Source organism: Calidris pugnax, unplaced genomic scaffold (genome assembly GCF_001431845.1).
Source record: "Calidris pugnax isolate Ruff unplaced genomic scaffold, ASM143184v1 scaffold219, whole genome shotgun sequence".
Taxonomy (NCBI): Eukaryota; Metazoa; Chordata; class Aves; order Charadriiformes; family Scolopacidae; genus Calidris; species Calidris pugnax.
The window spans coordinates 1616618-1631638 of record NW_015094507.1 but is presented as its reverse complement, the minus strand read 5'-3'; the positions used below and the strand labels follow the sequence as shown (position 1 = coordinate 1631638).

General features: G+C 45.6%; 1 protein-coding gene across 1 annotated transcript in view; it reads right to left on the bottom strand.

The window, feature by feature from the left end:
* Positions 1-14229, bottom strand: part of RAB1A (RAB1A, member RAS oncogene family) — a 28551-nt gene extending 14322 nt beyond the window's left edge. Inside the window, exons 1-3 of the mRNA XM_014964415.1 lie at positions 14221-14229; positions 7061-7071; positions 4845-4847 (exon numbers count right to left, since the gene is read on the bottom strand). Of these exons, the coding sequence (XP_014819901.1) occupies positions 4845-4847; positions 7061-7071; positions 14221-14229 (23 nt within the window). The remainder of the gene's footprint in view (positions 1-4844; positions 4848-7060; positions 7072-14220) is intronic.
* Between the last annotated feature and the right edge of the window lie 792 nt (positions 14230-15021).

Below are 15021 nucleotides of genomic sequence, written 5' to 3'. Positions count from 1 at the left end.
GGAAGGGGAAGAGAAAATGGCAGGAAAAGGGGAAAGGGAGGGAATGGAGGAGGGCGGCCGGCTCGGCTGCTCCTTGTACCACCCGCCTCGGTGTGGGGTGAGGGGGAAAGGTGGAGGCGGCGTCATCAGAATAGGGCCGGCAGGGGTGGGGATGGGCACCCCTGGGGGTTGGGAGCTCTCCCCAACCCGCCATAATAAGTAACAATCCCTTTTTTTTTTTAAATTTTTTTTGGCATCTTTGTCAAAGCAGGACATTCTTTCATCAGAAGCGTGCTCTGGTCACGTTTTGTGAGGTTCCTTGGGCGCAGTGAAGGTTACTCCACTCATTTGGCTGCCGGGAGAGGGGCAGGGAGAGGTTCATGGGATCATCACGGAATGGTTCGGGTGGGAAGGGACCTTGAAGCCCACCCAGTGCCACCCCCTGCCCTGGGCAGGGACACCAGGTCGCTCCAAGCCCCCTCCAACCTGCCCTTGAACCCCTCCAGGGATGGGGCAACCACAGCTTCTCTGGGCAACCTGGGCCAGGCTCTCACTACCCTCACACCAAACAAGTTCTTCCTGACATCCCACCTAAATCTTCCCTCTTCCAGTTTAAAACCCTTCCCCCTCCTCCTGTGGCTCCATGTCACACGCCTGGGACATCAGAGCAAATGACAGCTTGAAGAATTCAGAATATAAGGAGCCTGATTTTCTGGTCAACCAGTTAAAACAACTTCTTACTTAATATTGAGTTGTATCACTGTGGTTTTTATTTTTTTATGCTTTCAGATTTACTCCTGTCGGAAGTCCTCTGCTTTTCAACGCCACCGGAACGGCCACCACGGTATCCATCATTTTGGCCTCGTACACGGAGCGTTGCTGAACCTTAGGAGTCTTTACAGCTGCTTGTAATCAGCTCGGGAATTTAAATCCCCACTAAATACATATTATCTGACGTTATTTCATGACAAAGGCCACAGTACAACACATTGACCAGGGTTTATCTTCCAGCCGGCTCCAAGGGCAGGAGGAACAGCCTGCTGATGGATTGTGAGATCATCCGCACAGCCCCTGCACAGAATCACAGAACCTTCACAGTTGGAAAGGACATCTGAGATCACCGAGTCCAACCACACACACACAAAAGACCCCCACAATCTCAGGCACTAGAGCATGCCCTGAAGAGCCATGTCTACACGTTTCTTAGACACCTCCAGGGATGGTGACTCCACCACCTCCCTGGGCAGGCTGTGCCAGTGCCTGACCACCCTCTCAGGAAAGTCATTCTTCCCAATATCTAATCTAAACCTCCCCTGCCCCAACTTCAGACCATTTCCTCTGGTCCTGGCATTATTCCCTTGGGAGAAGAGGCCAACACTCACCTCTCTACACCCTCCTGTCAGGGAGTTGGAGAGGGCAAGGAGGTCTCCCCTCAGCCTCCTCTTCTCCAAACTCAACATGCCCAGTTCCCTCAGCCTCTCCTCGTAGGACTTGTTCTCCAGGCCCCTCCCCAGCTTGGTGGCTCTCCTCTGGACATGCTCCAGCCCCTCAATGTCCTTCTTGGAGTGAGGGGCCCAGAACTGGACACAGCCCTCGAGATGAGGCCTCATCAGTGCCCAGTCCAGAGGCACCATCACTACTCCTGCTGGCCACGCTGGTCCTGATACAAGCCAGGATGGTGTTGGTCTTCTTGGCCACCTGGGCACACTGCTGGCTCATGTTCAGCCAGCTGTCTACCAACACCCCCAGGTCCCCAGGAGGTCTTGCTGGGGTGGGAGCGATGGTTTATGACCTGCGTATGGCCTTCTGTCCTGTCCCCCGTCCTGCCTTCAGCAGGGATTCCTAGTCTGAACACCACGAACCACCGGATGGTCAGAGAGGCCTCGCTCGTCTCTGGCTAAATGGGAGCGTAGGGCAAGGAGCAATATCAGATGCCAGTTAAGGAAACATTATTCATATACCTCCGGGGCTGAATTCTGCCTGTGCCAACCAAAAGAGGCTGATTTTATCCTGTTAGTGAAATCAGCTGCAGAATTGCCTTTGGCTTGGGCTACGGTGTTCTACCCGAGCAGCCCGGGAAAAGCCGTGAGCACAGATTTACCTTGAACCATCATGCTGACCTGCCATCCCCTGCTCCCATCTCTCTCCTCCCGGGGCCACAAAAGGTGTGTGCCAGGGGACAGGGACATTTCCTTGCGGGAAATGAGGGATTGAAGCCTGCAGAAAGCAGCGAGCTGCACAGGATTGGTTCCACCCTCCTCTTCTGCCCTAACTTCGTATGAAACGCTCACTATTTTGCAGCTCTATACCCATGCCACACGGTCACAGGGCAAAAGAAAGGTTCTGGTCTGCTCTTTACCATTCTACCACAGTTTTTACCTTGTAAATCTCTCTCTCCCCTGTGTCTTGAAGCAAATGGAGGGGGGGGAATCAGGCTCCTGCCCCAGTTACTGCCTCCTCATAAAGCTGTCGTGTTAGCACAGCAGTGTTCAACCACCACCCGGCTCCTGCCAGTGTCCTTTTCCCTGGACTACGTATAAAAATCAGAATGAAACAATTTAGGGGTTTATTTCCCCTCTTGCCTTCCTCTGCCCTTCCCTCCAAGTGTCCGATCCACTGCCTGGGAAGCTGGCAGGCCAAGAGATGCAGAGCAGCCCCGCCGAGAAGGTCAGGTCCCAGGAATGCAACACCAGAGGGCTCGAGATGTTGCAACCACCTCTTTTGGATACGGGGAGCGCTGGGGGAACAAACACAGATTTTAGCTTCTCGATAGCAGGATGTCTCCCTCGGACTCAGCACAGCCCTCCCGTGTATTTTAATCCCTCTGCAGGACCCATCAGGTGGTTTTCTGGCAACATCACCAGCCCATTTGCGATGTGCTGGCCACACACCTAAAACGCTGTTAGCAAACTCTTCTTCTTCATAATTCTGGATTTAGGAAGTAAAGGGCGGAGGAGAAGAAGGCAGATGTCCAACTCCAGTGAGCTGCATCTCTTTTGAGAAACTCCAAGAAGGAGAACTAGCACCTTGTTCTGGCTCCTTTCATCAGAATCCAGGCCCAATTTACTTCAGCGCTGTCGTGAGCACGGGGGAGGTTTTGTGGCAACTGTCACCCAAATTTGAAGCAGAAAATTATTTTGAGCAGGACACGGGACGCTGTAATGAGCTGGCTACATATTAACTTGGATATCTTTCTTTACTTTTTACCCCGCGCTGTCGCCACGGTTCAGATCTTGATTTCCCAACCTTCTGCAGAACCGACACCACCACGTTTTTGTCTGGCCTGAGTAGCCACGGAGGAAGCAGAGGGGTTTGGTAGTTGGGGCTTTTGTTACACAAGCCTAATGGAAGCCACGTCACCCTGCAAGTTTAGGGCAGTAACTGAATGCATTTGCTAAAATAATAGAAAAAAAAAAAAAAAAAAGAGGTTGGACGGGACACCAAGAGATGATCTACTCAGTTCCTCTGCTTCGGTTCCATCTATTTCAATCCCAATAGCAACATTCTTGAAAACCTCCAGAAATGGGTTTAATATTTTTCCTAGAACTTTTTTTTTTTTTTTTTTTTTTTTTTTAGAACTGAAAGGATTTTCAAAAAAAAAAAAAAAAAAAAAAAAAAAAAAGAGGTTGGACGGGACACCAAGAGATGATCTACTCAGTTCCTCTGCTTCGGTTCCATCTATTTCAATCCCAATAGCAACATTCTTGAAAACCTCCAGAAATGACAATTCCACTGTTCCCACAGGCCATTTATGACAGCACCCACAAGAAAGGTAAAAAAAGCTCAGTGGTAAAATGATTGCAAGGATAAATTAAGCAGCTTCGGCTTTTACTTAAGGTTGCTGGTGAATTCAGTACACTTTACTTCATCTGTTCTATCCTGGGCATCTTTTTAATCATCATCTTTGGTGCCACAAGAGGTACAGAAGACAGAGCTGGAGCTGATATGCTGAGCTTCCGTGGCTCTGTGCCAGCTGAGGAACCAGCCTGTTTGTTGGTTTTGTAATGGCAGCTTAGTCTCTGGACCACAACTGTGGTTGCCATCTCCTGATCATAAAATCACAAAATGGTTCAGGTTGGAAGACACCTTAAAGATCATCCAGTTCCAACCCCCCTGCCCTGGGCACCTCCCACCACACCAGGTTGCTCAAAGCCCCATACAACTTGGTCTTGGACACCTCCAGGGATGGGGCAGCCACAGCTTCTCGGGGCAACCTGGGTCAGGCTCTCACCATCCTCACAGCAAAGAAGTTCTTCCCCACATCTCATCTCAATCTCTCCTCTTTCAGTTTCAAGCCATTCCCCTTCATCCTTATCACTCCCCTCCCTGATCCAGAGTCCCTCCCCAGCTTTCCTGGAGCCCCTTGAGGGACTGGAAGGGGCTCAAAGGTCTCCCTGGAGCCTTCTCTTCTCCAGGCTGAACTCCCCCAACTCTCTCAGCCTGTCCTCACAACAGAGGGGCTCCAGCCCTCTGATCATCTTCGTGGCCCTCCGCTGGACTCATTCCAACAGATCCATGTCCTTCTTGTGCTGAGGACTCCAAAGCTGGACGCAGCACTCCAGGTGGGGTCTCATGACAGCAGAGTAGAGTGGGAGAATCCCCCACTCATCCTGCTGGCCACGCTTCTTTTGATGCAGCCCAGGATGGGGTTGGCTTCCTGGGCTTTCTGGGTCCTGCCTGCACCACCCGTTTCCTTCTAGTAAAAACAAACCCTTTCTTCTTGACGCAGACTTTGGTTGGCTGCCACGTGGACGTTGGGGCCGAGTACTGCTTGCTTGAAAAGGGCCCAGGAGCATCAGGAAGTAAGAAGACTCAGGTTTGCTGAAGTGGGGATCCGAGTGCTCACCACAGGTCCTGCCAAGGGCTATCTGCTACCTCTGACTCACACGTTTTGCAACCCAGCAGAGATAGCAGGGTAGCGCACCGTGGAATTTGGTCGCTCTGCTCTTTGCCTGGGTATCTGTTTGCTTAAGGCTTCGATTCAGCGTACCGGTTATCATCGAAGTGCTCTGGCATGTGTTCATCCAGCTGGGCTGGCATCTCCCTGCTCGCCACAGGGTGGAATTTAACACCGACATCGATTTAGTACCGAAGGTTGTTTTGTTGGGCTTTGATGCCAGGGTTCTGGAAGGGAGACTTAGTGCCTTAAGTTGAAAAGTTTGTGTTTTCTTATATACATGTATGGCATCCAGAAGTGGCAAAAAGATACGTTTCTAATGAAAAACAGCAAATCAAATCAGTGGCTGTACTTTCTTTCATTTTTCCTTCTGCTGTCTCACCCCTTTCCTTCAATACCAGCTTTTGTGCCATTATTCTCTCTTCCGACATCTTACTTTTTCAAAACCTTCTCTGTTTTTCTTTGTTCACGATCCTCCTCTCTGCATCCTTCATCCACAGCAGCGCAGCATCTTCCATCCTGGGTGTGTTCCACGCTCACGGGGGCCCACAACATGTGATTCAACAACAGAATCCAAACACCCTCCCTTGTTTCACGTCCTGACACTGATGATACCATTTTACGCTTTCCATGATCTACCTTTTGAATTTCTCTCTCACTGTTCTCTGTGCTTTTTCATTTTTCTTGCCCTTTGGCATTGCTCATCCCTTGTAGGCTCCATCTAACTTGGTTTGGGTCATTTATTAGCAGATTTGTGAAACCCTTTGCGCGTGCATGTACAGTTCAGCTGTGTGTCAGGGGAGAGAGTCTCAGACCTCTACAGTGACATTTGGGTCTGCAGTTGCACATTAAGCTCTCTCCTGGAATTATCTGTTTCCACGGTGGCTACCAACACAGAGAGAAAGCAGTAGCCTCCTCCCACACCACCCAGGAACAAAATACCTATCTTCACGAGGAAAGGACAAGCAACTTTTTGCCAAGCCCCACGGGCGCCTTCCGCTCTCCACGCAGGATGGATCTGGAGTCCTGCCAAGGCTGGTTTGAGAAATCCTGTTACAGCTCAAAGATGCAGCACTAACTAGACCCCCGAAACACAGCACGTGCTGACCTTTTCAGTGCTTGGGCCCCCCCAGCCATCTAAGCACAAAAGCCTTCCTTACAACTCTGAGTTTTTCTTCTCCACACTTTCTTTTCAGTTTGCTGTTCTATTTCATGCCTAAAAATGGCAACGGGCAAAGGATCAGTCAAAAAGGCCACTTTGTCTACCCAAACGTCTCTTTGAGACCTCTATTTGATGCTGTATCTTTCTGTAAACAGGTGCATTTCAGCTCAAAAGTTCTACTTCGTTAAGTATTATGGGATTTGGGGAGACTTGAAAATAAGCTTACATAATTGGTTTATCCTATCAGTAATGTTGATAACTGCATACCTTCCTTGGCTGGCAGACTAAACTTTGAGTAGTCATACACTAAATTAAACTAACAATCAACAGAAAAACAGATGGGATCCATCTATTATTGTTGTTATTCAGTATGAACCCTTCAATGTTTACAAAAGCTCAAGGAAAAAAAGTTTAGGCTTGGGATCTGTTGAGAGAGTCAAATAAATGCTTTCATTTTCATGAAACACAGGACAGACAGAACTAACTGAGGGTAGCTGACAGACCTTTCCTTGATAACCTTTATTTAAAATCTTTCAGGTGTCAGTTGAGGATTAGGTGTCACACCTAATATTTCTCACAGAAACTCATCATTTGTGTCACAGGAGGGGACACCACTACAGTCCTGAGAGGAGGATGGCACAGAAACATTTAATAAAGTCTTTCAAGAAGCAAAGAAATGTCTTTGAATGGTGAAATACTGTGATTTTTGGTAGCAGATTTGGAAAAAATAAAATTAATAAAGGCTTCATTTTGCGTAAGACATTAATCAGTGAATTCAAGTGGTAAAACTCTGCATAGCAGTAAACCAAATACGAGAAGCAAGTGCGCAATGGATTCCTTAGTCCACAAGCAGTAAAGAACCTACTGACATATGTACATCTATAGGCTTCAGAATTAGGCAATACATTCTTTTTTACACAAGTTATCGCTTGCAAATTTTGAAGACCCATCTGTGAGTGAAGATAAGCACAGATATGAGCCCTTTTATCGGATTGTACAAAGGCAAAATTAGGAAATTACACTCAGGATTCAGCTAAGTGTGGAAAATTTCCCATGCAATTCAAAGTTTTAATGACTGGGTGAATTTGTTTTCATTTTCTCACATTTATTGCTCTCTTCTTTCTCCCTCTATCTTTCTTTTGCCTTTTTTTTTAACTATTTTTTTTAAGAATGCACTCTGTCTGCATTGACCTGATACACTTATCCGTACTATTTAGACGCACAACCTAAATGGAGCTAGAAACTCTGAAATTCCACAGAGGTGTTTCACTTTCAACCTAAGAGGCAGCAACATTTAATTACTGGCAGGCTAATCCTGCAATCATTATTCACTGAAGCCACTCAACACAACACAAGGGTTGATTCTAAATGACATTGCGTAATAACCGACAAACTTAAAAAACAAACAAACATGAAAGCAAAGGTACTGGGATACAAGAGACATTGCTGAAATGTAGTGGAAAAGTGTGATCCAAGACTAAAATACCCACAGTGGAAACTCATTGTGCTTTTTTGCTTTTGTTGTCAAGGCACACCATGTTAAATTCCAAATTCTGTATTCAGAGGCTTAATTTAATTTCATTTAGATCTAGACCGATTTCCAGGTATACCAGAAAGTTTCTCCTAGCTCTCAAAAAACTGCTTACCGCTGTGGGTGAGGGATGACCAATGTGGCCTGTTGGTCACCTATGGATTTTCTTGTAAGATGTATTCTTCCATGGCTGGGAGGGTTGCAGCCCTAATTCATCAAATGCAATCCTTTTCCTGAGACCAGCCACAGTGTGGAAATGGCACTGATGAAGCAGCTCCAGTTTCTCCCTAAAAGCAAACAAAAGGAGAGAGAACAGATATGTAATTTCAGGAGCTATACCTTCACCAGAAAGAAATTAAAAAAAAAAAAAAAAAAAAAAAAAAAAAAAACAAAAAAACCCCCACCAACTATTTACATTCCAGTGGCTATGGTGGTGAAAAATAATTAGAAAGAATCTTATACAAGATAGGGTACTGAAATTATTTGCTCCTTTTACCTTAAGAAAAAAAAAAGCTATTTAAGTAATTAATACTTAAATGCAGTCACTCCCTATATACTGCATGCATTGCCTATGTTCATTAACTAATGAGATTCTTTTTGTACTGTGGGAAAAAAAAAAAGGTCACATTTTGAATACATGAGTTTAAGTATTCAAATTCGACTGTTATCTAACACAATATTCCCCATGGGATATTCATTCCATGTTTGTATTGTATCCAAATACAAAATCTGCTAAAATACATGGTTTAGAAGACATAATAATATCATATTGAAATCAAAAAGTGGGGTGGGGCAGGAAGCTTATTATGTGAGACAGCACTTGAAGGAAAAAATCAGGACAACTGTATTTGCTTTCCTATCTGTTACCCACAGGAGATGCTCATAGAAGAGATACGACACTCAAGGGAACAAGGGTGACAGCTTCCCCTCTGATGATTTTTCATCGCTTTTCATCCCAAAACTATGGTTCAGAAGGGGCGATGGACTACTGTGCTTTCCATCAACCCCTAATTAGCATTATCAGAGAACCCCAGCCTCCCTCATTAATTCAAAGCAGTCTGCCTGATCTTTTCTAGGGTATGCCCGTGTATCAGTTTAACACTTGCTAAACTGAATGACCACCTCACTCAGGGCAGCTATTTTGGGAGGCATCCAGTTCTACAAAACTGCAAGGCCGTAGTAGTCCCCCCCAACTCCTCCTTCGGGTAGTCATTCAAAACTGTGCAAAATAATCATCCTTCCTATTTTCGTGGTGACATTTTCTGCTCCATGTCATAAACCCGAAGGATTACTGAGGAGGATGCAGCCTATCTAAAATTAAGGGGACAAGGGAAAACTGTGCAACAGTAACGTGTAATGTTGTGATGTACATTGCAACCAGGGGAGAAGAGAAAGCTAAAGACTTCCACGATTACTTTCTATTCATGAAGATGACAAAAACCATTACAGATCTTTCTTATACAAGCTGAAAGCGATGCATCTTCATTTCCTTTTGGTGGGCAGTCACTGTACCTGATAAAAAGAGCTACATAAAATGAACTGCAAATAACGGCGTTTAGTCCAGCTACGGCTTTTTCAGTCCTGATAAAGCCATTAAACTGAGCCAGAAGTGACTCATTCTTCTCAAAAGCATTGCTCCAAAGCAATTGACTGCAGAGAACCAAGATACTGGCCTACGATAGCAAGACAGAAGAGAGTGTTCCAAGAAAGTTCCATCTATACCTTTCTGTTCGTTGCAATTATGCCAACTTCAAAGACATTTCTTCTCCTACTCGCTGGACTATATCCTGGAGGACAGTCTGGCACTCACCCAGCGAGAGGCAGGCCCTGAAAGAAATATAATGGGACGCATGTAGTTTGGCTAACGAGCTACGTCTATGAATCATGGAATCATAGAATGGTTTGGGTTGGAAGGGACCTCAAAGATCATCGAGTTCCAACCCCCCTGCCATGGGCAGGGACACCTCCCACTAGAGCAGGTTGCTCAAGGCCCCATCCAGCCTGGCCTTGAACACTTCCAGGGATGGGGCATCCACAACTTCCCTGGGCAACCTGTTCCAGTGTCTCACCACCCTCAGAGTAAAAAATTTCTTCCTGAGATCTAATCTGAATCTTTTTTCTTCCAATTTAAAACCGTTTCCCCTTGTCCTGTCATTACACCTCCTGGCAAAGAGTCCTTCTCCAGCTCCTCTACAGGCACCCTTCAGGTATTGAAAGGCCGCTATAAGGTCTCCCTGGAGCCTTCTCTTCTCCAGGCTGAACAATCCCAGCTCTCTCGGGCTGGCTTCATAGGAGAGGTGCTCCATCCCTCTGATCATCTTCGTGGCCTCCGCTGCACCTGTTCCAGCTGGTCCATGTCCTTCCTGTGCTGAGGACTCCAAAGCTGGACACAGAGCTCCAGGTGGGGTCTCACGAGAGCAGAGTAGAGGGGCAGAATCCCCTCCCGAGACCTGCTGGACACACTTCTCCTGATGCAGCCCAGGACACGGTTGGGTCTCTGGGCTGCCTGCATGCACGCACTCCTGGCTCATATTGAGCTTCTCGTCCATAAGCACTCCCAAGTCCTTCTCCTCAGGGCTGCTCTCCAGCCATTCTCCGCCCAACCTGTATTTGTGCCTGGGGTTGCCACGTCCCAGGTGCAGGACCCTGCACTTGGCTTGGTTGAGGGTCAAGGTTGAAGTCAAGGTTGATCTTAATATCCACCACTTGCTTCATAACTGAGATTGATAAAAGGGAACGACAGGATAAAAACGCTGCACTTTGCCCTTTGTTGTACCTAGACGTGCATGAAAGTCACCCAGCACTTGAGACTCTTTTCCCACAGCTGAGCCAACAGCCAAGTGTTCAAGGCAGAGCTGAGCCGTAGGGAATGAGCCTCCACTTTTATAACAAGACATAACAAAAATGGAGGCTTAACCAATATCACGACCAGTAAGTTTCACCTTCACCAAAAGTGTAATACTGGCTGACGCAATCACAACCAGCCCAGGTAAAGACGTCCCCTTTGATTAAAGCAGCACTTGTATGGATGCTGTAACGCTTACAGAAATGTTAATTTAGCAGCAATTTACCATCTGAAGCAAGAAAACGTTGTTGCACCTGAAAACGAGGAACTGGTAATGGCTTGCTTTCACTTTTGTTTCACAGCTTTACAGCTGCCACAGCGGAGCTGCGATTGGAGAGGGCTCCAACTTGCTTCTGCACGGACGCCTCGCAAAGTGGGTCTCCCAGGAAGATATTCTGATTAAGAAGGGAAGAAAAATGATTTATAGATGGGTTATTCATTTAACCAGACTGGCCCAAATATGCCACCCCAGAGGAATCTACTCATTTTAACTAGCAATTTAAATACCAGAGATTTTAGAAAGTTTGGCTGTCCAACTCCGAAACAAATCTATGCATTATATCCTAGGAAAGGTGATCAGACAAAGAAGGGGACATCTGAAGTTGGACTTTTGAATGCTTGTAAATGAGATGTGTGAAGTAAGGACTGGTGGGGAACCTCCAAATTTTGTAGGGCGTTCAGGATCTCTTGTGGGGACTGCGGTTTGCTTCCCTTGTAAGGTAGAAGTCCTGAAAAAAGTTGGTCTGAAAGGTCCTTCCACAGGCTAGAAAAGCAGAGAGTGAGTTTAGTGTGTGCAGGAACAGAGTGACCCAGGGTTTTCTGGCAGGCTACGATGACGGGCCACCCCTCCAACACTACAGAAGGAGATCACGTGCTTGAATAAACCATAACTCATCTAGGTCGAGATGAGTGGCCTTCTGCATGTAAAAAACCACCCCTTTATCAGTCTATATCAACAGCTAGGGGAGAAAGGAGGGGAAAATGGAACTTTTACTAGTTTGATTTCATCTAATGCATGCAAAAAAACCCCCTCCTTTGTTTTCTAAAGAATGCTGTTCTGCAACAAGATAGCAGTGGATTGTAAATTACTGGATGTAAAGAGAAAATTTTGACATATATTATACTGGCAATTTATGCTGCTTGCATGAAATAAAAAAAATGCATCCTTTTACTGATTTTTATACAGAGTACTGTCATATTCTGGCAGAACAAAGTATGTTCATCACACTGTGTGATGTCTAGTATCTCTGCCAATATTAGCTTTATGGACCAAGTAATAATATTATGTTAATAACTGCTGATTGCTATTTGTGTACCAGACTGTTCCAATACCATGGTGATGAGCGTGCTGTTGGTGTCTGGAACAGATGGACAGAACACAAAAGATATTTGCCTTGATTTTAAGACAAATAGGATTACCTGTTTCATTAATAACGCTACATGAAAGCATGGACGAAAACACATGATTCTATATCTCCATTTCCAGGAACTGAGAGGGAGAAATAAAGACAGTGCACATTTATAAAGACATGCTTTGGATGCAGCAAACAATTTACCCCACATTCAGGAAGAGCAAATCTTTGACTCACTTGTAAAGCCAGAGCAGCTGCTTTATGCTATTAAGAGTGGAAACAAAATTCACCACCTGGCTGTCAGCAACACAGCTCCTTTGCAGTCCTCTGCAAAGGTGATACCTTGGGCTTGGGAGATGAGGCAATTGTCCTGTGTCCTGCCCAACCCCACTGATTTAAACACCCCTTAGGAAGAAGAAGACACAACAGCCTTCCATCGTTTCTGGAGAAGAGAACTGAAAGAACAATGGATGCCACTTCACCTCCTCTTTTTGATATGACAAAGAAACAGGATAAAAAGCATACTTTGATTCTACTATGCTGTTTTTTAGGCCCCGCCACCAGATAGCCACTTTTATTCTGCACTCTCTTAGTCTTTAACAGAAATGAGGAAGAAAGACCAAGAGGGAAATATTTTCACCGTAGGTTGTGCAGTTTTGTTTGGAATTAAGCCCGTGATACTGGGGAAAAAAAATTATCTCGGGGCAATCCAATACACAATACAAGATACGATGCCGTATGCTATTGACAAAGTGTTTTTGAATGACTGCAAAAGCAGTTATGTGGGGAAGAGAGCTCTGACACAGAGCACCGGGACCATAACAATAACAGCTCCTTTCCTATCTCGGCAAATAAGCCAAAAGAGGAAACTGGAATCTACTGCTTTCATGTAAGAGCTGCCAATTTCCCACTGGTATCAGAAGCCGGCGGCGCTTGGGAAGGGAAAGGACCCATTGCTGGGTGGCAGAGTGAAGCAGGTGCAGATGGCATGTCAACAACTTTCCCAACCACTCACCCGCCAAGGTCGCAAAACAGAAAGTACAAGCGGGTTTTGAGGACGAGCATTGGGTTCCCACCAGGTCATCCACAGATTCTGAAAGCCCTTTAACTCACTCCGCCATCCCAAAGGCTTTGAAATAAGGCCACCCCACGTAGGTGAGGTGTCAGATCACTGCGGTGACACATTCCCACCCTCCTCAAAGTCTTAGGAAAGGTGATTTAAGCAGGCAGGCTCCCCTCGACGTCTCAAGCCAGGTCGGTGTTGGGGAAGGCTGTTAACCACAGTAAAGGTCAAATCCTCAAAACTAAAAGGAGAGGACTTTTCTGCCACGCTTTTGCTTTCCATTCCTTTTTTTTTTTGCTGGCAAGTAACACCCATCTGCCTCTGTCCACGGAATCACGCCGTAGCCCTGCAAGCACAAAGGGATTTTAGTTTTAGGTAGGTGCGTCCCCGTTCACATCTGAACTACACAGCTTGAGAAAATAACAGGAAATAGCAGAGCAAAGACGGTTTCCAAGAACCACAGAGCCAAATCAGCACTTTGTTCTGAGTGGGTAAATTAAAAAGTCTTCTCTGCTGCTCTGTGGGGCAGGGTGAAATATAGCAGAATGAATGACTTGTGTTTCAGCAGAATTTTGCATTTGCAAATACTGACTGCTTTTTCATTTGTTTCCAGTAACAGAAACCGGCTGGGTAGGCTAGTTAGAGTGGCATTAATTTGAAAGCTAAGCAATGATAGTTGCACATAAAATACAGCATCCCTTCCTCCTCCTGAAGATCGAGTTCCTCTGTCCTGAAAGAGGTATTGAAGATAGATGGAACGAATCATTTTCTGAATTGCCTCTTTTTCTTTATTGACTATTGACCATTTGCTGAGACAAGCTGGCTGAAATTTAGGGGATGATTCATTTTTACTTTGTCAATTACTTCTGAGCTCTCTTCAATAAGAAAAGCAAAGCTGTGTACAATACCATCATGGGACTCCATCTTATTGTCTCAATAATTCAGTCTATTCGTTTTCATTGGGAAAAAGACAGACTTCCCATGCTTTGGACTAAATTTTTAGCCTGAGTTCTAGAAGTTAAACTTCATGCTTTTTGTTAACTTTAATATCCCCATATTTAGCACAGGTACTGCTAAATGACTACCACAAATTGGTCTGGAATGATGAGGTCCTATTTCAGGGCACGAGACCAGACAGTAAAAATCCCTATACACAAGGTTTGTCAGCTTCAAGGAGAAAAAAAAAAGAGGGAGAGGAAAGAAAAAGAAATTAAATTAAAAACTGTCCTGTTCATGAGCTGCAGCTTTCAGGTTTTTTTAGATATCCACCAATGAAGTCAGTGAAATATTCTTGAGCAACAGTTAATTTTTAAGCTGACAATATGCAACACAGTACCCAAGGAACACTGAAAGTGGTACTGGAGAAGGTGATCTGAGATGCTGCCACTTACACTGGGCATGGTAAGAAGAAGATGGTGGCTGCTGTGGGTATGGCCTCTGCTTTTGGGCACCAGGGTCACACTCTACGTAGGCTCTGTGATTAAAACTTGTTTTCCACGACCCAGACACTGCCAAAGGAAGCCAAAGGAAGACTACTCAGGCTAAGGTAAACATGTAGTGATACTTCTCATAAGTACTCTCCCAATCTCCAGCTTCCATAATCATCTGCTGCCAAGGTCACACAAAAACACCACTTCTGCTCACAGAATTGTGAGAACCATTTTGTTTGCATACTGCCCCAAGTACAAAGAACACCCCAAACTACTCATTTAAGATTCACATAGTACATAAAGTGTTGATATAAACAGAAAGAGGGCTCTTGAGCTTCCTGATATCTGAAGGAGGCCTCAGATGGGAAGACAACTCTTGTTTACCATCCATACCCATAGATGATACCCAAGGCTGGCAAACATTATGCTCAGTGCAGGAAAATGGTCTAAGGAGCCCAAACCCACACCACTACTACCTTTCTCGGCCCTGGAGTTGATTCAGGTGTTGGCTAACCTCATGGAGGCACAGATCTGAACAGTTAAGATACCTGTGCTAGTTTACAAACAACCCCAGCACTGCCCAGGCATTTGAAGGCACCAGTCACACCACCTCAGAGTATCAGAGTGTTGCGAAAGAGCCATTTGGCTGGTCTGACTGAATTCCTTGAAGAGGGGAATCCTAATTGGAACTACTTCAGTATTGGTCAACAGTATAAACCGCAACTGTTGAGAGTAGGGCTCATGCCCTGCAAGCTGACTGCC